Here is a 27,238-nt window from a genome sequence, read left to right as displayed (position 1 = left end):
TTTTGGAATTTTTGGGCTTTACCTTTTTTGGCTTGGAATTTTTGGGCTTGGATTTTTTGGGGTGGATTTTATGTTTTTTGAGTGATATTTTGGGTTGCATTTTGGGTTTTTCAGGTTGGATTTTTGGGCTTTGATTTTTGGGGTTTGATTTTTCACGTTGGATTTTTCGGGTTGGATTTTTCGGGTTGTTTGGGTTGAATTTTGGGTTGGGTTTTTTTGTTTGGGTTTTTTGGGATTGGGTTTTTTGGGGTTCGGTTTATGTTTTTTTGATTAGATTTTGGGTTTTGGGGACTGGATTTTTGGGGTTGGGCTTTTTGAACCCTGGGATTTCTAGTTGTTTGGAGTGGATTTTGGGGTGTTTTGGGTTGTTTTTTTTTTGTGTTGGGGGTTTTTGTTGTTGGGTTTTTCTTTTTGGGCTAGATTTGTTGGGGTTGGATTTTTGGACTGGGCTGTCCCCAGGGCCCTGCATCCCCCATGCGTTTAAACTTGCCTGTCTGATACCAACCAAATCCCTTTGATTTGGCTGAAAATAAAAGTATTCCAGTGCTTGACAAACCTTTCAGTGACGAAATTTTTTTCCTGCTATCCAATCTAAATCTTCCCTGGCACAACTCCTGGCCATTTCCTCTTGTCACGTAACTCGTTACTTGGGAGAAGACACCAGCAGCCACCTCGCCACTTCCAAGCCTGTAGTGCTGCATTGGGTTTTTGTGACCCAAGTGTAGGACCCGGCACTTGGCTGTGTTGAACCTCAGACCACTGGCCTCTGCCCATCGATCCAGCCTGTCCAGATCCCTCTGCAAAGCCTTTCTTCCCTCAAGCAGGTCGACACTGCCAACCAACTTGGTGTCGTCTGCAACCTTATTGAGGGTGCACTCGATCCCCTCATCCAGATCATTGATAAAGACATTAAAAGGAACTGGCCCCAGTTGTAGGCCCTGGGGAAAACCACTTGTGACCAGCTGCCACCTGCATTAAACTTTGTTCACCACCACTTTGGCCACTCTTTGGCTCAGCCATCCAGCCAGGTTTTCACCTGGCATAGAGTACTCCCGTCCAAGCCACGGGCAGCCAGTTTCTCAGGGAGAATGCTTTGGGAAATGCTGTCAAAGGCGTTTCTAAAGTCCAGGTAAAGAACATCCACAGCCTTTCCCTCATCCACTAAGTGGGTCACCTTCTCATAGAAGGAGATCAGGTTTGTCAAGCAGGACCTGACTTTCATGAACCCATGCTGACGGGGCCTGATCACCTGGTTGTCCTCATGTGCCACATGATGGCACTCAGGATGATCTGTTCCATGATCTTCCCCACACCGAGGTCAGACTGACAGGGCGGTAGTTCCCAGGATCCTCCTTCTGGCCGTTTATGTTGATGGGCGTCACCTTTACTAACCTCCACTTAACTGGCACCTCCCCGCTTTGCCAGGACTGCTGATAAATGATGGAAAGCGGCTTGGTGAGCATCTCCGACAGCTCCCTCAGTACCTGTGGGTGGAACCCATCTGGCCCCATAGATTTGTGTATGTCTAAGTGCTGTAGCAGGTCCCTCACTATTCCCTTTGGATTATGGGGGCTTCATGCTGCTCCCCATCCCTGTCTTCCCGCTCAGGGGCTGAGTACCCAGAGAACTGCTGGTCTTACTAGTAAAGACGGAGGCAAAGAAGGTATTAAGTACCTCAGCCTTTTCCTCATCCTTTGTCACTATGTTTTCCGCCATATCCAATAAAGGATGGGGATTCTCCTTAGCTCTCTTTGTGTTTCTAATGTAATCATAGAAACATGTTTTAGTGTCTGTTATGACATTAGCCAGACAAAGACCTAGTTGGGCATTGGCCTTTCTAATTTTTTCCCTGCATAACCTCACAACATCCTTGTAGTTCTCCTGAGTTGCCTCCCCCTTCTTCAAAATGTCATAATCTCCTTTTTTCCCCTGAGTTTGAGACAAAGCTCTCTGTTCGGCCAGGCCAGTCTTCTTTGCCAGCTTGGTTTTAGGCACACGGGGATGGCCTGATCCTGCACCTTTAAAAGTTCCTTCTTGAAAAACGTCCTGCCTTCCTGGACTTCTTTTGCCCTTCAGGACTGCCTCCCAGGGGACTCTGTCAACCAGGCCTCTCAAAAGGGCAAACTAAGATAACCAGGTCCAAAGCCCAGAGAGTTATTGCCATTAGGCACCTCCTGATGGTGGAGGGAGGGGAAGCCCAAAAGAAGGAACTCCGTGACACTGGTATGGTTCAATAGTTTGCATCCAAGCTGCAGTGTTCAAGGGCAGATGGTCAGTGGAGGAAACAATGCTTCAGGAGGTTGAAAGAAGATGAGACAGAGCGAAAGAACGTAGAAGGACGAGAAAAGAGGTTCATGGGGACATTTGGGCACAGGCTGGAAGGAAAACAGAAGATAGGAGAGGAGAATCATCTGAGAGCAAGAAGACATCCTTTGATGTACAGAGAACAAACTTGCTAAGTGAGTCAGAGTAGGACTGCACTATAAAATGTATGCAAGTTATTGCATTCGAGCTCTTTACCCAAGAGCCTCTTTACAGTCGATGGAGAAAAAAATTGGTGTTTCTCAGTCGTTCTTACTCTAGTCTATTTAAATATATCTTTTAGGATGGGCTAAAAGGAATTCTACTGAAAGATAAAACACCTCAGCAAAGTAGCTTTAACCTTTGTCTCCTAACCTTAGGAGAGAAACAGAGAAAGCAGCGTGGAGATGGTGACAAATGAGGAGAGATGTGGGAAGTAAGCAGGACACCAAGAGAAAAGAGAAGGTTTGGTTTTCAGGGAAAACCAGAGCCAAAGAGGGCAAAGAGGAAAAGCCTGTGTTAAAACTATCCTCTTTTCAGGACTGTCTTTCCATCCATGCTTGAACTTTGCCAGGTAGAACAGAAAGCTTTGTAAACAGACTCCTCCTCAGTCACTGACCACTTTCTGGCCGAAAACCAGTTTTGGTAAAACATTCTGGCTGTGAGGGGGAAAAACAACAGACGATTTAAAAAGCAACACAAAAGAGGGGAAGAACCCAAAGGAAAAAGATATGGGCTTGCTTCTTTCAGGAGCCTCACCTTTACCTTCCCGTCCCTGACTGTTACAGCCCCGACCAGCTCTTCCCTGTTTGTCAGGAGGAAGTCCCACAGGGCACTTCACCTCATGGCATCACAGTCACCCTTGTAAGGAAGACATCCCCAATGAGCTCCAAACCCCTCCTGGGTGGTTTGCACCTCACTCTCTTGCCCCTTCAGCAAATGCTGGGATAGTTTAGGTCGGCCATGAGGACCAGGGCCTGCAAACATGAGGTTTCTTCCAGGTGTCTGAAGAAGGCCTCATCTGCTTCCTCTTCCTGGTCAGGGGATCCATAGCAGACATCCACCCACCACAGCGGTGCCCATGTCCTGCCCTCTCGTGCTGGCCCTTCAGCTCTCAGTTGACTCATCACCTCCCCCCAGGCAGAGCCCCATGTGTTCCTGCTGCTCCCTCCCAGAAAGGGCAACTTCCCCTCTGGGTCCAGACCTATGGCTTGACCAGTACCAGACCCAGAGTTTCTCTAGGAAGGAGTATTTGTAGTGCCCTGCAACTCCTCATGCTGTTCTCTTGTGAGAGACACCCCAGTCAAGATGAGCCAGCTGCGTGCAAACATTAAAAGCTGAGTAAATGGTGCTTCAGTCCACCGGGACCTTGAGAAACTCTGGGATTCGGGCAGTGGAAGTCCCTTGAAGTTTTACAAGGAGAAGTGGTCAGTCCTGCCTTGGTGGGTGCCGGGGGGGAAGGGGGAGAATAAGCCCATACATCAGCACAGGCTGGGACCTGACGGGCTGAGCAGAGACTCTGAGGAGAAGGGCCTGGGCACTAGGAGGGATGCCCTACGAGCCCGTAGAGTAGGGACACTATGAACAAGGCCAGCTGCATATGGGGCTGCATTAGGAGGAGCGTGGGCCACCCAGAGAACCTGAGTTCTCATCCCCCTCAACTCAGCACCGGTGTGGCCCCACACACGTGGCTGTGTCCCAGTGTGTTGCTCCCCATTTCTGAGAAGTAGTGATGGACTAGAGAGTGCTGAGTGGAGGTCTGCCAAGGTGGGGTGCGGGACCTCGTGCATGTGACCTGCGTGGGGTGGCTGAGGGATGTGCAGTTCCTTGGCCCAGCACTGTGGGGGCTCCAGGCAGTATTGCAGTAGCCTGAGAGTGCTTGAAGGCTGCTTTCAGAGATGACGGGCCTTTCCTTTCTCGTAAGGTACAGCATGAGAAAGAAATAGCGATGCAACGTGCAGCTGGGGAGGTCCAGACTGCACATGAGGAAGAAGAAATGTCACTCCAAGGGCAGTGCTGTGGTGTAACAAGTCACCCAGAGGGAGACGGGATCAGCCCACGGCTTTGTGTTTCAAGGAACAGCCAGGGAGGACGGAGAGACATCAGTAAAGGAAGGAAGATGCTGAGGTGAGAGCAAGGTGTGGTAGCAGGGTGGAGGTCTACAGCCTGCAGAGAGAGAGGTGCAGGTGTGGGACACTGTAGGACAGCCTGTGGTGGAGCTGATAGAGGGATGAAGAAAGCCTGAAATGCACCAACAGGGATGAGCTCTTTCTGCCCTCGGCTGTTGTCTCTGCCACCGATGCCTGTGAGGAAGCACTTTATCCTGACAGCATTAGTGTCTCATTGCCTCCCCTTCCCCACCCAAGAGCCTGGGAGCTGTTGTTCCATAGTCCTACCGTTGAGCATCCCCACATCTCACTGCCCCAGGAAGAGCCCTGAGTTACTTTTGAGGGACAGGATCTCCCTTTCCAAGGGCTGGGGGTCACGGCTTGGCCCTTTGGCTGAATGGAACCCATCCAGGTTTACTCCGATTGTGTTCCACCTGGACATTCCCTTTGCCTATCTGTCATCTCTGCCTCCAGTTGACTGCTCTAACCAGCCACTGGGGAGGCTTTGTCAGTAATGGTCCTCAGTGGGACCCATTGACGCTCCAGGGAACTTTGGGTTGTGAATCTGACATTAAAAGGCCTCGGGCTGGTCCTCTGCTGCTGAGCTGGGCTGGGCTCCTGGCATGGAGGGAGCTGATGGCAAGCGGGCAGCGCTGCAGAGAGACAGCTCTGCCCAGGAGCAGCTCCTCTGCCAAGCGCAGCAGGGCTGAGGGCACTGCCTGCAGGCAGCGAGGGCAGAGGAGGGAGGCAGAAAAAGGTTTAAAGGCAGTCAGGAGTGGGAGGATGCTGAGTGCTCAAGAGAGGAGAAATCTTTGCAGTCCTTGACACAGTAAGTCTCTGGGTGCAGGGCAATGCAGCTGCAGTTCGTGAAGGGATCTCCTAAAGCTGGCATAACCCACAGCCTGTGGGCTCTCTCTCTTCTACAGAGGAGGAGGACGTGCTCAGAGCAGGGCTTCCCTGCTGCACCATCAGAGGGACAGGGCATGACAGGGACAGGGGCGGCTTCAGGGGTGTGAAGGTGGGTGTGCAGCCAGGGGTGCCCAGGGCTGTCCCTCAGAGCAGGGTCCCTGTGCTGCAGGGGGCTGTTTGCCGGGGCAGGGACTCTGCTGCCTGCCAGGGTCAGCTCTCAGCCTGCCTGGGTTGCCCTGCAGCCACCGCCAGACACTCAGCGCTGGCCCTGCCGCCCTCATGTCACAATGGCTGCCTGACACGCCCGCGCAGGGGTAAAAGTCAAGCCAAAAAAATACAACCCAAAAAACCAACCCGAAATCCAACCCAAAAAAAACAACCCAAAAAAATCCAAAACCCAACTCCAAGAAACCCAATCCCAAAAAAAACAACGCAAAATTCAACCCAACCAACCCTGAAAGATCCAATCCATAAAATCGAACCCCAAAAATCCAAGCCAAAAAACCCCAAATCCAACAAAAACCAACCCCAAATCCACCCCAAAAAACGCAAACATGCCCCGCAGCCAGCATCCCCCTCCCCCATCCCGGCCCAGCCCACCGCCCTCCTCCTGGGTGCTCAGGCTGCACAGCAGCAGCACCCGCCCTTCCCCTGAGGTGATGCTGCCTCCGATTGGTCCCCTCGGCTGTCACTCTGCCCTGGGTTGGGGCCTGCCCTGCCTGGAGGCGGCTGCTGATTGGCTCCCAGGTGTTCAGGCTGCCCAAAGGCAGGTCACCTGAGGTGATGCCATCTCTGATTGGCTGTCTGGGCTGTCACTCTGCCCAGGATGTTTCCTCTCATTGGCTGCCTGGCATTTCCCCCTTGCTCCTCCCATCAACTGATGGGTCAGACGCTTATCAATCATCTGTGTGCTGCTCAAACTCCAGCTGTGATTGGTGGAGCCCACATGCCCCGCCCCCACAGGGTGCTGAGATTTTTTTTGACTCCTGCCACCTTCCCTGCAGGCCTCGAAGCTTGATTGGTTGGTTACACATCAATCGTGTGCCTTGCCCCCGCCTCCTCAAAACCGATTGGCTGTTCAGGGCCCATAGGCGGGACACAGAGGGGAGGGCGGACGTTGCCAGGCGACAAGCTGCGCCTTCGGGTTCAGACCCTCAGGTTGGAACTGTGGGCCCTAAAGAAATGTTCTGTGTCGAAAAGATGGTTTTGAGTCCCAAAAATGAGGATTTCAGCCTTAAACATGGGGCGTTGGAAATGAAATGGAAGCTTTGAACCCTGAAATCAGGGTTTGTGCCCTCAAATGACACATTGGTACCAAAACCTGAGGCTTTACACCCTAAAAATGGGGCTTGGGAGGCTCAAAATGAAGCTTTGGGCCCTCCAAATTGTGGACTGAATCTAAAAAGGGGGCTTTAGTGCCTTGAAAAGGAGACTTTGGAAGCTAAAAATGAGGCTGTTGCGTGAAAAGGGGCCAAGCGGTTTTGGCAGAAGATAAACCCCCTTGCGTTCTAACACTCCTCACCGAGGCGGGAGGCCAGGTGCGGCTGGGATTAAATTCTGAGTGATGCCCAATTCACCACTATCAGTCCAATCGCGTTTAATATGTTTTAAACTATTACAATTTGGATACACTAATAGTGGACTGCACCTTCAGTCTCGTCGTGCTCACGAACTAGCACGGCCTCTCTCGAGTCTTTGGTCGCGTTCAGTGAGACACCGAAACGACCAGCTACTGAAACAGTGCAGTTTATTTAAACAACAGATATACAGGTTCTTAGGATTGCTGGTGATAAATACACTGTCTGTAAAGCACGTGCAAATAAAGACATTGTTAAGTATACAAAACAAAAGTTATAAACGATACAGCCTGGCTACAAATGTAGGAAAGAGATTCTCTAGGGAAATTTCTAAGTTCCCCGAGGAAACACTCGGTTTAATCTAAGTCTTACCCACAGGCGTCCCTATGGGGGGGAAGAAAGGCTCGGCCCGTCGACTGGTCCCGGAAGTCAGTGATGGAGTTCTCCTGACTTGTTCGCGATGGTGTCTTCCCCCATATCCCCCCTCTCTCAGGCTATTTTTATACTATTTTTTTTTCTTCAAAGTGGAGTTTGAGTGACTTTAGTCACTAATACTTTTATTATGGTTGGTGTACTCAAGGAGGAGTGGTCGCACCTTGGGGGCAGGCAGCCTCCAGGATGGAGGTGTGTTTTGGTACATTGTGGTGAGCAAAGTTCGCACAAAGGACAGCAATTCATCAACATTTGACGAAATGTTGGCTCGGGTAGCGTGTAGGCAGCTTATCTGTTCCGTAGTACCATCTCGTCCCCACATCTGCTATTCGTCACAAGGGAAGGCCACGGAACAAGCGCGTTCCGTTCCATCCCTCGTGTAGTTTCACAAACAACCTTGTACAGGGAATCGCAGATGTTGCATTCTTCGTGTGCCAGCTGTGGCTGCATTCTACCTCAGAAGCCTCTTGATTTTATGACTTTCCTTAATGTGTGAACAATGCTCTATTTTTGTATTCTTGGCCAGTTTAGTAATTATTCCACACCTGCCACCTGCAGAGACAGGGGTGACCCCAAAATGAGCATTCAAAGCAGACGCCCGCTGTTATAGCAGCCAGACATGCCAGACCTTGGCCTGCTGCTGGCCTATTGGGTTCTCAGGCAGAAGGGACCTCACAAGCATCTACTCTAGACGTAAAGCCTTTTGCTGGACTGCCATGTCCTCCCAGAATCATGTAGATTGAAAGGGATCTTTGGAGATCGTCAAGTTCAATCCCCCTGCCCTAGAGGGAGTCAGCCAGAGCAGGTCACTTAAGAAGATGTCCAGGCTGGTTTTTAGTGTCTCCACAACAGGACACTCCACAGCCTCTCAGGCTTTTTCCCTGTGCCAGGGTCATGTGCCCTTGATGCCGAAACCTGTTTTCTTGAGTTCAGTTGGAATTTTTTAGTTTTGAGGTTTGGGGCCTAAACCATGTGCCCTGTGTGGGGACGGTGAGAGACATGGGCTTCTTCAACCTGGTGAACCTCCTCCAGTGAGGGTCACCATCCAAAAGGAATAACCTCACTCCAAGTATGGGAGAGAGATGGATGGGATATGACAGATATAAACACATGGAAGGATTTGGCTGAAGAGATTATCAGCCTGCTGAAAGACCAGGGCATTCTTCCAACTGCCTGAAGCTCAAAGCAGCACCTGGGGAGTTTAGAGGGATGTGACTGAGCGAGGAGTAAGGGGATGGCAAACTGGAGAGCAATGGGAAGGCGGGCCCTGCTGCCCCATTAACGGTCCAATGGCCCCACCATGCTGGAACTGCATGGGACAGGTGTGCTCAAGGGTGGGGAGACATCTCCCTGGCAAAGTACCCCGGCAGCCCTCAGGGCTCTGTCCCCCTCAGCCCTCCTGTTTTGGTGGCCTCCCGCAGTGCCTGGGCCAGAGGTTGTCTGTGTCCCCTCAGTGCCAGCCCCTCTCCCCAGGCCAGCACAAGAGTCCTGCTCCAGGCACAGAGCAGCCTGCCCAGAGTGGGGGCCTGCAGAAAGAGGTTTCTCCTTCTCATGGATTCCTCCCTGCAGGCACAGAAATGCTCCCTTGCTCTTCTCCAGGGACACCCCTTCTCCTGGAAGAGCCTTTCCCCAGGTGAGTGTGTCCAGGCTGGCCTGGCTGGACCTTCCTGGTTCCCACCCCATTGTCCCTGCAGGATCCTGAGCTGGCGGTGCTGCTCTGCAGAAGGTGGGGGCTGCAGGGCCATGGGGTGACCCTGCACTGGCCATAATGGTTGGGGTGAAGAGCAGATCCAAGCCAAAGGGATCACTGGTGCCGAGCCCCCTTCCATCTTCCCTGATTGCTCAGTAGACAAGGACGGGGCTTAGCAGGACAATGGGGTGTCTCCAGTGGCACAAAGGGCAGGGAAGGGCTGCCCTAGATTGGTCCCACAGGGTCTCCAGGACAATGGGCTGAATTGAAGTCTAGTCTTCTGACTAGAAGTCTTCTGACTGAAGTCTAGTCTTCTGTCCCTTTGGCCTGCTGGCTCCTGGCATCACAGGGGCCTTGTTAGCCCATGGTTTCTTCAGGTTCACCTTTCCTTCAAGGACACTCCACCTTGGATGGTCAGTCTTTTTATGAGGTACCACTCACTGCTCATCCAGACTCACACACTTTTCTGGGAGATCCCCTGAGCTCTCCTGGCAACTCCAAGTTCCTCTCCAGGATAGCATTGGCCATCAGCCCCACCACAAGTGGGACAGTACCAGGAAGGACAATCAAAAACCATTTAGAATCACAGAACCATAGAATTGTTAGGGTTGGAAGGGACTTTAAAGATCATCTAGTTCCAACCCCCCTGCCATGGGCAGGGACATCTCCCACTAGATCAGGTTGCTCAGAGCCCCGTCCAGCCTGGCCTTAAAAACTTCCAGGGATGGGGCTTCCACCACCTCTCTGGGCAACCTGGGCCAGTGTCTCACCACCCTCATGGTGAAGAACTTCTTCCTAACGTCCAGTCTGAATCGACCCATCTCTAGTTTTAACCCATTCCCTCTAGTCTTACCATTCCCCGACATCCTAAAAAGTCCCTCACCAGCTTCTTGTAGGCCCCCTTAAGATACTGGTAGGCCACTAGAAGGTCTCCTCGGAGCCTTCTTTTCTTCAGACTGAACAACCCCAGCTCTCTCAGTCTGTCCTCATAGGAGAGGTGCTCCAGCCCTCTGATCATCCTCGTGGCCCTTCTCTGGGCATGTTCCAGCATGTCCATATCTTTCGTGTAGTCGGGGCTCCAGAACTGGACACAGTACTCCAGGTGGGGTCTCACGAGAATGGAGTAGAGGGGGAGAATCACCTCCCTCAACCTGCTGGCCACGCTTCTCTTGATGCAGCCCAGGATATGATTGGCTTTCTGGGCTGCTAGTTCACACTGATCGCTCATGTGGAGCCTCTCGTCCACCAGCACCCGCAAGTCCTTTTCTTCAGGGCTGCCTCTCAAGCCAGTCACTGCCCAGCCTATATCAGTGCTTGGGATTGCCCCGACCCAGATGGAGGGCCTTGCACTTGGCCTTGTTGGACTTCATGAGGTTGGCATGGGCCCACCTCTCCAGCCTGTTCATGGCCCCTATGGATAACATCCCTTCCCTCCAGCGTGTCAGCCGCCCCACGCAGCTTGGTGTCATTGGCAAACTTGCTGAGGGTGCACTCTACGCCACTGTTCATGTCGCTGGTGAAGATGTTAAACAAGACCAGTCCCTGTACTGATCCTTGAGGGCCTCCACTTGTCAGTGGCCTCCACTTGGACATGGACCCATTGACAGCCACTCTTTGGGTGCAGCCGTCAAGCCAGTTCTTTATCCACTGAATTGTCAGTCCATCAAACCTATATTTTATCAGCTTGGAGACCAGGATGTCACGCGGGACAGTGTCAAAGGCTTTGCTCAGGTCCAGGTAAATGACGTCAGTTGCTCTCCCCTTGTCTATTGTTGTTGTGACTTTCTCATAGAAGGCCACCAGGTTTGTCAGGCATGATTTGCCCTTGGTGAAGCCGTGTTGATTGTACCCAATCACCTCTTGGTTATTCTTCTGCCTCAGCAGTGCCTCCAGGAGGATCTGCTCCATAATCTTACCAGGAACAGAGGTGAGACTGACTGGCCTATAATTCCCTGGTTCTTCCTTCTTTCCCATTTTGAAAATGAGGATTATGTTTCCCCTTTTCCAGTCGGTGGGGACTTTACCAGACTGCCATGGATTTTGGAATATAATGGAGAGCGGTTTAGCAACCTCATCCACCAGTTCCTTCAGTACCCATGGGTGCATCCCATCGGGTCCCATGGACTTGTTCACTTTCAGGTTCATCAGATGGTCAAGAACCTGATCTTCACTTACGATGGGCAGTTCTGTCCAACCCCTGCCATTGTTTTCTGTGACTCTGGGAGTGTGGCTTGGAGCCCTTGCCAGTGAAGACTGAGAAAAAGAAGTTGTTGAGAACCTCGGCCTTCTCCATATCGCTTGCCACCAGCCATCACTTGTCACCCATCACTTGTCTTCCAAGTTGCTCTTCCATGCGGATGATGAGGGAAGGGAGGTGCAATGACACGTGCAGAATGATAGTAGGACACCTCCCAGGCTCCCAGGTGGGGACAAGGAGGCCACCAGGCTCTTGTACTCCTTATAGGCATCAGTGGCAGAGATAACAGTCACAGACATGGAGATTAAGACCTTGGATCTCTTGGGGGCTTTTCACATTTCAACAGCCCCACACTGTTGAAACCACCGCAGGCTGTCCCATTGTGTTCCACACCTGGGCATGTTCCCTGCAGGCTGCAGACATCTCCCCTGCTTCTCCACCTTGCTCTCGCCTGAGCAACTCACTAAGCTTTCTGAAGTCTCGCCATCCTTCCGGGATATTTCTTTAAACACAAAGCCACGGGCTGATCCACATTCTTTCTTCATGGCCTGCTTTTCCACAGCACTGCCCTTGGAGTGACGTTTCTTTCTCCCATTTCCTGTTTAAACCTCCCAAGCTACAAGTTCTGGCATTATTTCTTTCTCATGCGGTCACCCACGAAGAAGAAAAGCCCCATCATCTCTGAAACCGTCCTTCGAGCAACCCCTGTCCTGCCCAGAGCCTCTCCACCATGGGGCCAAAGCGGCACAGAAGCCCACATTCCTCAGCCTCCCCACGCAGCGCATGTGCACTATACGCTGAACCACACCTGGGCAGACCTCCTCTGGGCACTCTCCAGTTCCTCCCCACTCCTCCAAAATGGGGAGCTGCACACAGGGGTCACTTTTCTTTGGGGGGGCCACTCCAGTTCCCAGCACCTTCTCCTCAGGACCACTGCTCAGCCCGTTAGGTCCCAGCGGGGTCTGATGCACCTGGTTATTCCTTCCTCCCCCTCAGTGCAGGACCGGACACTTCTCCTTGTAAACCTCTGGAGGTTTCTCTTGGCCATATCCCAGAGTTTCTCACGGTTCCCCTGAAGCGAAGCTCCATGGCCCTGGAATGAAGATCCATTTGCTCAGCTGTCAATGTTTCTATGCTGATGGCTCACCCTGGTGGTGCTGTCTCTCACAAGATAACCTGAGGAGTTGCAGGCCACAATAGACAATTAAAGGAGGTACTAGTTCAATAGAACTGCCACCTCAAGTAGGAAGTACCGTGACAACCATCACCAAAATACCAGTGAGGGTATTGGTACGGTGCGCTGCCTGTATGGCAGACTACGTCAGTGGGAAATATAGACCTGTGTAGACACAGAGAAAATGGATCCCTCCAGGAGCTGGTTGTAGATGCTCTATCTAGAAGCTGGCCCCAGGATCTCCTCATCCCTCAGTTCCCCCCCACACAAACAAGCACACGCACACACAACTGCCTGTCTCCGGTATGGAAACACAAAACCCCTGAGGCTGGCAGGCAGCCAGCTTCCCCCTCCTCTGTGCCTCCTCTTCAGGCTTGGGTTTTGTCAGCAGCTTCTTTCTCATCCACGCCTTCCTCTCTGAATGTCAAGGCGGGCCGTTCTGGAGCGTGAAGAGGAGATCCTCAAACAGCCCTCTGCACCCTGCTTCTCCGCAGGGCCGTATCCCACAGGATTCTTCCAAGCCAGTCCCCCAGCAGGCCAAAGCCTGCTCTCCTGACGTCTCCTGCTCTCGGGCTTTTTCCTTTCTCTCAGGAGCCTCAACTCTACCTTCTTAGCCCCGGCTTTTACATCCCTGACTAGCTGTTGCTTGTTTGTTGGTATGAAGTCTGGAGCAGACATTCACCCGCCACAAAGCTGCCAGTTTCCCAGGTTGTTCTGTCCTCTCCTGTTGACGCCTCAGCTCCCAGCCGAGTCTGTCTGTCCCCAGGCAGAGCTCCCTGCATTCCTGCTGCTGCCTCACAGAACGGGCCAGAGGAATGCCACAGAAATGATCAGAGGGATGGAACCCCTCTGCTGTGAGCACAGGCTGAGAGAGTTGGGGCTGTTCCGTCTGGAGAAGAGAAGGCTCCGGGGAGACCTTCTTGCGGCCTTTCGGTTGTTCTTCGAAGTTTTCCCCTCTGAGACCTGCTGTCTGCACTCTGTGTCTCTCCTTGCTTGCTCCCCTGGGGAGCTGAGAACCCGCTACTTGATGGACACTGCAGCCAAGGCTGCCACTCCATTATCACAGCCCTGATCCCTTTTTCCCTGATTGCATGTAGGAGACCCAGGTGAGCATCACCTCTGTTGGCACATCTGGCAGCTGTGCTCAGAAGCTGGCCCCAGGAACTCACAGAAACTTCTGGGTCTGTTTGAACCCTGCAGGGTCCCCTCACCCAAAAGGGCTCACCGAATCTGCTGCCCGACCCCTAGAGGATCTCCATTCCCCCAGGAAGCTCCTACACTGAAGGATCCCCCTCCTGATCTTAGAATCACAGAATCTTCATGGTTGGAAAGAACCTTTGAGATCATCGAGTCCAACCAAACAACCTACAATCTCTGCCACTAGCGCATGCGCTGAAGTGACACATGTAGATGTTTCTTAAACACCTCTAGGGATGGTGAGTCAGCCACCTCCCTGGGCAGGCTGTTCCAGTGCCTGACCACTCTTTCAGTAAAGTCATTCTTCCTAATATCTAATCTAAACCTCCCCTGCCGCAGCTTCAGACCATTTCCTCTGCTCCTGTCATTATTCCCCTGGGAGAAGAGGCCAACACCCACCTCTCTCCACCCTCCTCTCAGGGAGTTGTAGAGGGCAATGAGGTCTCCCCTCAGCCTCCTCTTCTCCAAGCTAAACATGCCCAGCTCCCTCAGCCTCTCCTCATATGCCCTGGTCTCCAGACCCCTCACCAGCCTGGTCGCTCTCCTCTGGACACGCTCCAGCACCTCAATGTCCCTCTTGTACAGAGGGGCCCAGAACTGGACACAGCACTCGAGGTGAGGCCTCACCAGTGCCCAGTACACAGGCACCATCACTTCCCTGCTCCTGCTGGCCACGCTATTCCTTATACAAGCCAGAATGCTGTTGGCCCTCTTGGCCACCTGGGCACACTGCTGGCTCATGTGAAGCTGGCCGTCCACTGGCACCCGCAGGTCCTTTTCTGCCGGGCAGCTTTCCAGCCACTCTGCCCCAAGCCTGTAGCGTTGCTTGGGGTTGTTGTGACTGAAATGCAGGACCCAGCACTTGGCCTTATTAAACCTCATACAGTTGGCCTTGGCCCATCGATCCAGCCTGTCCAGGTCCCTCTGGAGAGCCTTCCTACCCTCAGGCAGATCAACACTCCCACCTAGTTTGGTGTCATCTGCAAACGTACTGAGGGTGCACTCAATCCCCTCATCCACATCATCGATAAAGATATTAAACAAAACTGGCCCCAAAACTGAGCCCTGAGGGACACCACTGGTGACCAAGTGGATTTCAAGAGGATTTCACCCCATTAATCACAACTCTCTGGGCACGGACATCCAGCCAGTTTTTAACACAGTGAAGAGTACACTTGTCTATGCCAGGATTCACCAGGTTCTCCAGGAGAATGCTGTGGGGGACGGTGTCAAAGGCCTTAGCAAAGCCCAGATAGACAACGTCCACAGCCTTCCCCGCGTCCAGAAGGCGGGTCACATGGTCATAGAAAGAATTCATGTTGGTTAAGCAGGACCTCCCCTTCCTAAACCCATGCTGGCTGGCCCCAATCCCTTGGCTGCCCTGCACTTGCCATGAGAGCTCACTCAAGAGCTGAGTGAGCTCTCCGCAGCTGTCTCTTCTGAAGACTCTCTATCCATCCACTGCAGCACCTCAAGCTTTCTGACTTGTCCCACACACCTCAGCAGTTATTAAGTCAATGTCACAGCTCTGTGAGAGCACACAGGGCTCCAGCTCCTCCTGTCTGAGCCCCAGGCTCTGGGCTTTGTCGCACATTTGGGCTGCAGCACCTCAGCTGTGGCACCAGCGCCCAGCTCTAAATTGTCACAGGTCTTGTGCCGTAGATCCTGGGCAAGCAAAGACTTTGTCCTGGTCTGAGGTAAAACAGAACCAACTTTCTGTTCAGTAATTTTACTTCTGAGCTAGGCCTCTTCTAACTCTCTGACACTAACAGCATGTTGTGTCTGAAAGGGTTCGTTCAGAGTGATAAGACAGTTTGGGCCAAGGAACGCTACACAGCGAGGCTCTTGCTTATACTTATTGCTGTAACAACCAAGGTCAGCTAATTCTCATTATTTGCCCCGTTAGAGGGTCAGAAGTGGAAAAGTGTAGAGGGGTCCCACCTGTGGGGAGGAGCGGACAGGACAGGTGACCCAAAATTGACCAACAGGCGTATTCCCAGCTGAGAGAGCTGGGACTCTTGAGCCTGGGGAAGAGAAGGCCGAGGGGAGACCTTATTAATGTTGACAAGTATCTAAAGGGTGGGTTGAAGGAGGATGGAGCCAGACTCTTTTCAGTGGTTCCCAGTGACAGGACGAGGGGTAATGGGCACAAGCTGGAACATAGGAAGTTCCGATCAAATATGAGAAAAAACTTCTTTACGGCGAGGGTGACAGAACCCTGGAACAGGCTGCCCAGGGAGGGTGTGGAGTCCCCTTCTCTGGAGACTTTCAAGACCCGCCTGGATGCAGCCCTGAGTCATGTGCTCTGGGCAGTCCTGCTTTAGCAGGGGAGTGGGACTAGATGATCTCTAGAGGTCCCTTCCAAATCTGGAAAAATCCGTGATTCTGTGATGCCGTGATCCCATCTGCCCCATGCTCACTATAAAAGCTGAGGGATCAAAGGGTCAACTCTCTTCCTCCAACGGCTGACGTCCGAGGAGGACCCTGTCTGTTGATCTGCCTTTGATCCCGAACCATGCGTTCCTGACCCCGACTCTGGGACCTGGTTCCCACCCGTTGCTCGGTCCAGCCTGGGACTTTCACAGTGTGTGCCGGTGACATCATCCTGGGAGCTTAATACGGTTTTGTATATACTGTATCTATTTCATTATTTTCTTCTTTATTTTATTATTAATATTTCATTAGTTTAGTTTGTTCTAAACTCGTAAATCACTCTTTATCTCTCCCTCTCCTCCCCATGCACGAGAGGCTTGGGGGGGATCATCAGTCGCCAGCCATTGGCCAATTTGGCTAAAACCACGACAGACTTTCCTTCAGAGCAGAGACGTGCCGGTCTGGATGGCAGGTGGCAATGTAAGGGTAAAAGTAGGGGCCCACAAAGTTAGAAAACTGTGCTCTTCCCGAGGCAAGAGAGAAACAGGGCTTGCCTTTGCAGCCCTGACAAGAGAGGGCTTTTCTGTCTGTGGTGTGATGGAGGTCAAGCGGATCTCCAGGAAGGACAAGGTGCTGCTGAGAACGTCCTTGGTTATGGACATTGACCAGATACACTGTGAAAATTGTTCCCCTGTTCCTTGATTGTGTTATCAAAGAGGGGAATGAAAGATGAAGGCAAGAAGAATCAGCAGCATTTGGAAATGTTGGCACAGGAGTGGAGACCCTGCTGTGATGTGCCTTGTATTTGTGCTGGGCAGCTTTGGCATCTGAGGTAGCGCCACAGGCCTGCCTTTGAGCACTAAGTTGAGCAACTGCCCTGGGCTAGGTTAGGCAACGTAGGCAAATAGGAAAACATTGGTTCCACTTGGTGGAGATGTAGGAAATACAAGCGAAGGAGAAGAGAAACACAGGCTGAGCTCCCCATGTGGCACGTGACTCCATCTGGGCAGATGAATACCTCCATCGGCTGCACTAAGCATACTGAGGTGGGACAGGTGGAGTTGTCCTAAACATGATCATCTTCTGCCATTTCAGTTGGCCAAAGGGATTCCCCACCATCATCCAGGACGATGCCCCCAGATGCTGCCCTGTCTCTCACAACTGCTCCATTAGAGCTTGCAGTGCCCCACACCTGTCCTGAGCCACCTCAAATGTCACCCTGTGTTTGCATCAGAAAAGGTCCCCCCTGGCCTCTATCTCCATTTTTAACATGGCAGCTCAGATAAAGAGCTCACACCGATTTTGTGCAGCTGAGCTGAGGCAAGAGGAACCCCACCTCCTGTGGGTCTGTGGGATGCACTGGAGAAGCTGAGTGCCCCTCCAGCCTGGGGAATGCTGCTGAGAGCTGAGGTGCCTACATTGGCTTGGCTCAACCCCCGTCCTGCACAGGTGGAAATGATCCCCTGCCTGTTACTGCCTACGTGCCCTGCCTGACAATGGGAGAGGAGTGGGGGTTTTGAGATGGGAACATTGGCACCTCCTGTAGATCCACACATCCTGGTAGAGCAATTCCCACTGCAGGAATCAGTCTGGCCAGTGTTTAGAGAGGGACCGTTGGTGATTACTTTGGTTTGCTTCGAATCCTGTTCCCCAGGAGAGACCCTGCTGCCTTTCAGGAGCTGTCAGCCCTGGAGGCCCAGGGCCACCTCATGGGAGTCAGGGAGGATGGGGAGGAGGCAGAGAGAGTTATGCCTGGTCTTCTGCTGAGCTGGGCTGGGCTCCTGGGATGGAGGGAGCTCACGGCAAGCGGGCAGCACTGCAGAGAGACAGCTCTGCCCAGGAGCAGCTCCTCTGCCAAGCGCAGCAGGGCTGAGGGCTCTGCCTGCAGGCAGCAAGAGGAGAGGAGGGAGGCAGCATTAAGTTAAAGGCAGCCTGGAGAGGGAGGATGCTGAGAGTTAATAGGGGGAGAAATCTTCATAAAGCAAAGCGGCTGTGGTTCCTGCAGAGGTCTCCAAAGCTGGCACATCCCACAGCCCATGGGATCTTTCAGGAGGACTCTCACAACTCCTCTGTTGTGTTTTAGGAGGACATGCTGGCGAGCAGGGCTTTCCTGTGGCACCATCAAAGGCACAGGGCATGACGGCTGCCTTCTTCCATGAACAGCCCAAGGGCTGTGAAGGTGGGTGTGCAGGCAGGGGTGCCCAGGTCTGTCCGTCAGAGCAGGGTCCCTGCACCCCATGGGCTGTGTGCTGGGGCAGGGACATATCTCCTGCCAGGGTCAGCTCTCAGCCTGCCTGGGGAGCTTCCCACAGCAACTGTGGGGAGAAGCTGTGGGTGGAAGGAGCAACCACAGGTAGGGGAGGCACCTGCTGTTGAGAGTACGCTGCGTGTGTCAGGGCTGCTCACAGCTCAAGATCACCTCCAGGCATTCCGGAGAGGACTTTTCAAGACAGAGTTCCCTGGAAGGGAAGTGTCCCTCTTTTGAGATCTCTCATCTTGTTGGCTGGGTGGGCAGTGGCACATTTTCAAGGTGACTTTTCAATTGCAAACTCAAATGAGAGGTCACTGTATAGATTGGGAGCTTTTCTGGGTCTGTGTTTAGTTTCCAGTTTTTCAGGTTTTTTGGGGGATACAGACAGAACCAGCATCCCCTTTCCAGTCTCCTCAGGGTTTGTGGGACCTGTTCTTTAGCCCCTGCACACACAGAGAGGCTGCAGGGCAGAGCTGGGCACAGAGGGGCTGGGCTGGGGTCTGGGAGCACTGGAGGGAAGAGACGAGGGGCCAGGGAAACAGCTCCTGGCAGGGAGAGCTCCAGGCAGCAGAGATGGGCAGGGGAGGAGGGAACTGCTCAAGGAAACCCTGTTGTAGGGGAGATATCGGCACCTCCCAGCCACCCCCGCAGTGCAGACACCTTCCTTGAGCAACCCAGCCCAGCCCTTGGACCTCACGGCCGTGGGTTCTCAGGTGGGAGTCACCTTTCTGTCCAGCAGAGCAGCAGAAGAGGCGAAGGGCATCCCTTCTGCCACGTGCCCATTTCTGGTGATCAGCAATCGGGACGAGGGCAACTGTCCTGCCTTCTCACTGTCCGGGAGGTGGCGTGCACAGCTGGGTGAGGGTAACGCTGTCCTGAGGGCTTGGCTGCCTCTGCCCTGGCCTCTCTCAGCCAGACCCTCACAGTATTTTTCCTGCTTTATCCACACGTCTGTTTGAAGTTATCTTTTTATTGCTGTCAGACTCCCCGGGGAGGGGAATTTCAGCTGCAGAGTCCCACACTGATCTTGTTCATCCATTCCTGTAGTTTGTCCATGGGAACAAGTGTCCCAGCTTTCCTCTAAGCTGTGGGGCTGTGGGCAATGCAGCCTGTGGGGCTGGGGAATGAGTCAATTTTCTCTTACTGAGATGCAAAAATTAGGACAATGGGCTTCTCCTTTGGGCGTCCATCCAAGCTGTGAGCTGCCCTCCAGGATTGAAAGCTGTCCCGTAGCACCACTGTGTTATCTGAAAGCCCCACGGAGAAACACAGAGACTCTGTGGCTGAGGAAATGCGGTTGGGTTGGTGAAATGAGCCCTGTGTGTCCTTGGCTAGAAGTGGGTGCTGAGACCTTCAGAAAGGGTGAGACATTTCATGGTCTGAGGTGGATCCCCCTGCTCTCAGCAATGTCTGGTTGCAACAAATGAGTGTGATGACCCTCCCTCTCATGAGGCTGCAAGGACTTGTCAGCTGGGAACAAGACGGATGGACAAACCAGGTCCCCGACTCTGCTCTAAGCCACAGGCAATCATCCTGCTTTACAGGACTCACTCTTTTCTCCTTGAGTGTGGCAGAAATGCCGAGCATTTTTGACACGCAAGAAGACTCCCCAGGTGAGATCTGGGGAGCTGTAAAGAACCTCAGACTTCTCAAACTGCCTTCTGGAATCTTAGTTCCTTAGCAGAGAGAGTGCTGATGCTGACAGGCCCTTCTGCATTAGAAGTGCTTTCATCAGACAAAGTACACCACCAGGGTTGGTCCCTGACGCCACCGTCCCATGAACCCACCGCTGCAGAGCAGCGCGGAGTCCTCGGCAGCCGGCAGGCAGAGGCCCTGCTCCTCCCAGCACGTTCAGCCAGCACCGACCAGAGCTCCAGCCATGGAGCTGAGGAAGGTCTCCTGGAAAATGAACAGGGGTGTGTGCAGCAGGGGCAGAGTCCATGGGAAACGGACTTGATTTTGCTTAGAGAACTAACCTCTCCACTAACCTACTGTGTTTTCCTGCTTGAGCAGATTGCCCAGAGGCAGCAAATGTCCAACAGCAGCTCCATCACCCAGTTCCTCCTCCTGGCATTCGCAGACACACGGGAACTGCAGCTCTTGCACTTCGGGCTCTTCCTGGGCATCTACCTGGCTGCCCTCCTGGCCAACGGCCTCATCATCACCACCATCGCCTGTGACCACCGCCTCCACACCCCCATGTACTTCTTCCTCCTCAACCTCTCGATACTGGACCTGGGCTCCATCTCCACCACTGTCCCCAAATCCATGGCCAATTCCCTTTGGGACACCAGGGCCATTTCCTATGCAGTATGCATTGCCCAAGTCTTTCTGTTTGCCTTCTTGGTTGGAGCAGAGTTTTCTCTCCTCACAGTCATGGCCTATGACCGCTACGTTGCCATCTGCAAACCCCTGCACTACGGGACCCTCCTGGGCAGCAGAGCTTGTGTCCACATGGCAGCAGCTGCCTGGGGCAGTGGGTTTCTCAATGCTCTCCTGCACACGGCCAGTACATTTTCAATCCCCCTCTGCCAGGGCAATGCTGTGGACCAGTTCTTCTGTGAAATCCCCCAGATCCTCAAGATCTCTTGCGCAGACTCCAACCTCAGGGAAGTTGGGCTTCTGGTGGTTAGTTTCTGTTTAGTCTTTGGATGTTTTGTTTTCATCGTGCTGTCCTATGTGCAGATCTTCAGGGCCGTGCTGAGGATCCCCTCTGAGCAGGGACGGCACAAAGCCTTTTCCACGTGCCTCCCTCACCTGTCTGTGGTCTCCCTGTTTGTCAGCACTGCCATGTTTGCCTACCTAAAGCCTCTCTCCATCTCCTCCCCAGTTCTGGACCTAGCGTTTTCAGTGCTGTACTCGGTGGTGCCTCCAGCAGTGAACCCCCTCGTCTACAGCATGAGGAACCAGGAGCTCAAGGATGCCCTGTGGAAACTGGCCCATGGGATGCTGTTTCCCCGACAATAACCTGCCTCTGCTTCTCCGCACATTTCACAGAGTTTATCTTAGGCCAGAGTCTGTTTTTTTCTCTTGTGATAGTCCTACTTATTGATATATTTCTGTGTTTATAGTACTTGTCTTAGGCTTGATCCTATTGTATCTGACTCTTGCACGACACTGTGTCAGATGTGGCCTGTCAGATAACTGCTCTTCAATAAAACAGGATCTCCTAGGTTTTTGTGGTTCAACCCTGGACAACAACTAGGAGAACACAGCCATTTACTCACTTTCCGCCCTCTCCGCAACAACAAGTAGCATAAGGAATTGAGGGAGAAAAAGGATAAAACAAATCTTGTGGCTTGAAGTAAAGACAGATTAACAGACAAATAACATAAGAGGAAAATAATAATAACAGGCAAAAGAATACACAAAATAATTGATGCCACACAAATTGCTCTCACCACCCAATGAATGATTGCCCAGCCTGTCCCAAGCAGCGATCATGGATCGCTGCCCCCCGGCCAACCCCCGTTTATACGCTGCGCATGATGGCTATGGTATGGAATATTCCTTTGGCCAGCTTGGCCTGCCTGTGCTCCCTCTCAGCTTCTATATATATATACAGACACAGAGATATTAGTCTCTGGACCATCCCACTGAAATGTCCGTTGAGTTCATTTAGTCCATGACTTTGGGCTCCATCTGTCTTAATTATCTTTCAAGGCAGGAGAGATAGTGTGTGGTGTAGAATTGTTATATGCTGCACCTGGAGCTCGCAGCTGGTGTATCTGCACAGCCCATGCTCATGCCCATGGTCTACGGGTGGAAGATGTCGGTCTCAAGAAGATTGCTGGGCACCAGCTATTGAGGTCAGCTCTGGTTCCATCACTTCTGCACTTTGTTCAGTTGCATCCAAGTTCATTCCTCATTAATTTAGGTGACTCTCACGGTAATACCATCAATATAGCATATAGCAACTGTAGTAGTGATGACATATAGGGGTAATTTGGCCTCTTGAGGTACCTGCTTGGCAGGGTAACATGTGAAAAAATAGTGGAAGGAAGAGGGGCCCAAGAGAGATGGATAATATTCAAGGATCACCTCCTCCAAGCTCAGGAGAAGTGCAGCCCAAGAATGAAGGAGTCAGGCAAAAAAGTCAGGAGGCCTGCATGGATGAACAAGGAGTTCCTGGACAAGTTCAAAAGCAAAAAGGAGGCCTACAGAGGGTGGAAGCAAGGATGGGTTGACTGGGTGGAATACAGAGAAACTGTCCAAGTGGCCAGGAACCAGATTAGGCAAGCTAAAGCCCAGATAGAATTAAATCTATCTAGGGACATCGAGGACAACAGGAAAAACATCTATAAATACATCAGGGATAAAGGCAAGACTAGGAAAAATGTGGGCTCTCTCTGGAAGGAAAGAGAGACCTGCTCAGCCAGGATATGGAGAAGGCTGAAGTACTCAATGACTTTTTCGCCTCGGTCTTCACCAGCAAGGGCTCTAAACACACCGCCCAAGTCACAGAAGGCAAAAACAGGGGCTGTGAGAATGAGGAACAGCCCACTACAGGAGCACGAGATTCATCTAAGGAACCTGAAGGTACACAAGCCCATGGGAGCTGATGAAATCCATCTGTGGGTCATGAGGAAACTGGTGAATGAAGTTGCTAAGCCTGTTTCCATTACATTTGAAAAGTTGTGGGAGTCCAGTGAAGTTCCCACTGGACTGGAAAAGGGGAAACATAACCCCCATTTTCAAAAGGGGAAAAAAGGTAGAACTGAGAAATTACAGCCTGGTCAGTCTCACCTCTGTGCCAGCAAGATCACGGAGCAGATGCTCCTGGAATCTCTGCTAAGGCACATGGAAAATAAGGAGATGAATGGTGATAGCCAGCATGGCTTCACTAAGGGCAAGTTATGCCTAAAAAATTTGGTGGCCTTCTATGACGGTGTTACAACATTGGTGAATAAGGGGAGAGCAAGGGACAACATTTACCTGGACTTATGCAAAGCATTTGACACTGTCCCACGTGACATCCCGGTCTCTAAATTGGAAAGGCATGGATTTGATGGATGGACCACTTGATGGATGAGGAAGTGGCTGGATGGCTGCACTGGAAGGGTTGCAGTCAGCAGCTTGATGTCTGAGAGGAAACCAGTAATGACTGGCATCCCTCAGCGGTTGGTACTGGAACCAGTGCTGTTTAACCTCTGTGTAGGTGAAGTGGACAGTGGCATTGAGGGCACCCTCAGCAAGTTTGCTGATGGCACCAAGCTGTGTGGCACAGTCAACACGCTGGAGGGAAGGGGTGCCATCCAGAGGGACCTGGACAGGCCGGAGAGGTGGGTCTGTGTGAACCTCATGAAGTTCAACAAGGCCAAGTGAAAGGTCCTGCATGTGGGTCAGGGCAATCCCAGGCACAAATACAGGCTGGGCAGAGAATGGCTTCAGAGCAGCCCTGAGGAGAGGGACTTGGGGGTGCTGGTGGATGAGAAGCACAGCACAACCCGGCAGTCTGTGCTCCCAGACCAGAAAACCAACTGTATCCTGGGCTGCATCAAAAGAAAAGTGGCCACCAGGTCAAGGGAAGTGTTCTGCCCCTCTGCTCCATGGCAGGGGGGTTGAACTAGATGGTGCCTTCCAACCTAAACCATTCTATGAGTCTATGATTCTGTAAGAAAAATTGGAGAATGAAGGGAGGGAAGAAGGGCTTGGCCAGCAGAGATGAAAGATTTTGAAGAGCTAAGATCTGTTCAGATAAAGTTTAGACTTCTGTGACACTGACTGTGAAAACATTCATGAGAGGCCTTTACCCTATTTACAGCCACTAACCTGAAGCCCTACCACCACCTCTAAGTGAAGGTAGTAGGGTAGCAAACACCGAGGGAAATGGGCAAGACAAATTGTAGCAGGGCTGAGTAGAGAGGAAGGATCACCTCCACCGACCTGCTGGCAGTGCTCTTCCTAGTGCAGCCCAGAAAGCCATTGGCCACCTTTGCTGCAAGGATGCAAAGCCTGGAGAAGAGAAGGCTTTGGGGAGACCTAATATCAGCCTTCCCACATCTTCTTGGCTAGCATCAAGAAAATGCAGACGGGCTCTTCAGTATTGTGCGTGATGGGAGGATGATGGCCAATGGCATCAGCTGAAACAAATGAGCAAAACATCCTCCCTGCCAAGACAGGCAAACACTGGAGGAGAGTTCCCAGAGGGCTTGTGTCATCTCCATCCTTGGAGCTTTGCAAGCCCAGAGCTTTTCAAGCCCAAAATGAAGGAAGCCCTGAGCAACCTGGTCTGACCCCATAGCTGACCCTGCTGTGGGCAGGAGGGTGGCCTAGAGATCTCCTCAGCTTCCTTCCAGCATGAACGATTCTGCATTTCACTCCACCATGGATCTTTCCTTCATGAGGGGAGGGAAATCAGTCAGGTTCCTGGTGACCGTGGAAGTCAATCAGAAAGTGTGGTCAGACTTTCTTCTCCCACTCTGGGCATAGTTGCTCAGATGCAGGGCTGCTTGGCAGGTCCCCCCAAACAGCCCTGATCCTTTCCATTGTTTCACCATTTCTTTTTCCCTCTTTTCCCACTCACAGGTTCCTCCCTTTGACCATCCTTGTATCCTCCCATGGGCAAATAGCCCATCTCTATTTCCTCTTTCCTCCATGGTCCTAGTTTGGCTTCCTTTGTACTTTCATTTGGTGTTTCCGAGCTTCTCACCATGGGAATGCGTACCTTGGTGAACAATGGCATTGATCAAGTGCCTCCTTTGATTATCTGTAGTGTCCTGCGATTCCTCATGCTGTTATCTTGTCAGAGGCAGCACATGTCAGGGAGAGCCATCTGCAGGCACACATGAACGACTGGCCCAATGGAGCTTCATTCCTGGGGGACCCTGATAAACTCTGGGACTCAGCAAATGGAAAACTCACACAGTTTTACAAGGAGAAGTGGTCAGACCTTTCCTGGGGGCAGGATCACCCCACAGGTGAGGGCGTGCTGTGACCTGACTGGCCAAGGACTGACCCCGAGGAGAAGGGCCTGGGCATTACGAGGGATGCAACTTTAGCCAGTGGTACATGCGGACCGTGAACTGGACTAGCTGCACACAGGGCTGCATTAGGGGGCACACGGCCACCCAGACAAGGCATTTATCTTGTCTGAGGGCAATAAAGAAAGATTTCAGGGCCTTGGGATGGCTTGTCAAGGGTTCAGGAGTACAAATTGCGTTCTCCTCTGCCCTTCCAGTTTTGGGGACTGATGAATGTGTAAACAAGAAAATCAGACAGATCAACACCTGGCTCCAAAACTGGTGCTACGAGTAAGGTTTTGGGTTCAGTGATCATAGTTTAACCTACAGGACACCGGGCTTGCTCGCTAAGAATGGGAAAACCCTATCCCAAAAGGGGCAAAAGGGACTAGGCCAAGAGTTAGCAAGGCTCAGGGACAGGGCTTTAAACTCGTATCGAAGGGGGAAGGGGATAATACCAGGCCCACTAGTAATGAGCCTAGGGATAAAGGGCCAAGGATGGGGGTGAAACTGGTAGTCCAACGGAAGTGCATCTACACGAATGCACGCAGCATGGGCAACAAACAGGATGAGCTAAGCCATTGTGCAGCAGGACAGCTATGATGTAGTCGCCATCACGGAAACGTGGTGGGATGACTGTCACGACTGGAATGCTGCAATGAATGGCTATAAGCTCTTCAGAAGGGATTGGCAAGGAAGGAGAGGCGGGGGTGTGGCTCTGTACACCCGGGAATGTTTTGATTGTATAGAGCTAGATTCCAGTGATGGTAAAGTCGAGTGTTTATGGGTAAGGATGAAGGGGAAGGCAAATAAGGGAGATCTTGTGCTGGGAGTATGCTATAGACCACCCAACCAGGATGAGGAGACGGATGAGGTATTCTATAAGCGGCTGGCTGATGTCCCGCAATCGCCAGCTCTTGTTCTGGTCGGGGACTTCAACCTGCCAGGTATCTGCTGGAAATATAACACAGCAGAGAGCAGGCAGGCTAGGAGGTTCCTCGAGTGCGTGGAAGAGAACTTCCTGACACAACTGGTAGGTGAGCCTACCAGGGGAGGTGCCTTGCTAGACCTACTGCTTGCAAACAGAGAAGGACTAGTGGGAGATGTGGTGGTCAGAGGCTGTCTTGGGTTTAGTGATCATGAAATGGTCAAGTTTTCAATACGTAGCAATGTAAGGAGGGGGGTTAGTGAAACCTCCACCTTGGACTTCTGGAGGGCGGACTTTGACTTGTTCAGGACACTGGTTGAGAGAGTCCCTTGGGAGACAGTCCTGAAGGGCAACGCGGTCCAGGAAGGCTGGACGCTCTTCAAGAAGGAAATCTTAAAGGCCCAGGAGCAGGCTGTCCCCAAGTGTCGCAAGTCTAAAGGGCAGGGAAAATGGCCAGTCTGGATGAATAAGGAACTTCGCATGGGACTTAGGAATAAAAGGAGGGTTTACCCCTTTTGGAAGAAGAGACAGGCAACTCAGGAGGAGTACAGAGATCTCCTTAGGTTATACAGAGAGAAAATTAGGAAGGCAAAAGCCCAGCTGGAGCTCAACTTGGCCACTAATATTAAGGACAACAAAAAACACCCCATGGTGTTCAGCCTCCTGAGCTGGAAGATAAGGATGGAGAGCAGAACAACCCACCCATAATCCAGGAGGAAGTAGTCAATGGTCTGCTTCTGCACCTAGACGCACATAAGTCTATGGGGCCAGATGGGATTCACCCAAGAGTACTCAGGGAGCTGGCGGGAGAGGTCACCAAGCCACTCTCCATCATTTATCAACAATCCTGGTCAACAGCGCAGGTACCAGATGACTGGAGGGTGGCTAATGTGTTGCCCATCTGCAAGAAGGGTCGGAAGGAGGATCCGGGGAACTACAGGCCTGTCAGCCTGACCTCGGTACCAGGAAAGATCATGGAGAGGATCATCATGAGTGAGCTCTCACGGCAAGTGCAGGGCAGCCAAGGGATCGGGGCCAGCCAGCAGGGGTTTAGGAAGGGGAGGTCCTGCTTAACCAACCTGATCTCTTTCTATGACCATGTCACCCGCCTTCTGGATGCGGGGAAGGCTGTGGACGTT

General features: G+C 52.2%; 1 protein-coding gene across 1 annotated transcript; it reads left to right on the top strand.

Moving 5' to 3' along the window:
* The first annotated feature begins 20,231 nt into the window (after positions 1-20,231).
* Positions 20,232-21,176, top strand: LOC141737348 (olfactory receptor 14J1-like). The gene has a single exon (XM_074572032.1). It carries the CDS (start codon positions 20,241-20,243, stop codon positions 21,174-21,176), a length of 936 nt encoding a protein of 311 aa, XP_074428133.1. The 5' UTR covers positions 20,232-20,240.
* Positions 21,177-27,238: the final 6,062 nt, after the last annotated feature.

Source organism: Larus michahellis, unplaced genomic scaffold (assembly GCF_964199755.1).
Source record: "Larus michahellis unplaced genomic scaffold, bLarMic1.1 SCAFFOLD_34, whole genome shotgun sequence".
Taxonomy (NCBI): Eukaryota; Metazoa; Chordata; class Aves; order Charadriiformes; family Laridae; genus Larus; species Larus michahellis.
Note: the sequence above shows the minus strand (reverse complement) of the source record. Positions and strands in the feature narration are given on the sequence as shown.

Coding starts and splice junctions, on each gene's coding strand:
- LOC141737348 (XM_074572032.1), top strand. CDS start 20,241: ATGTCCAACAGCAGCTCCATCACCCAGTTCCTCCTCCTGGCATTCGCA.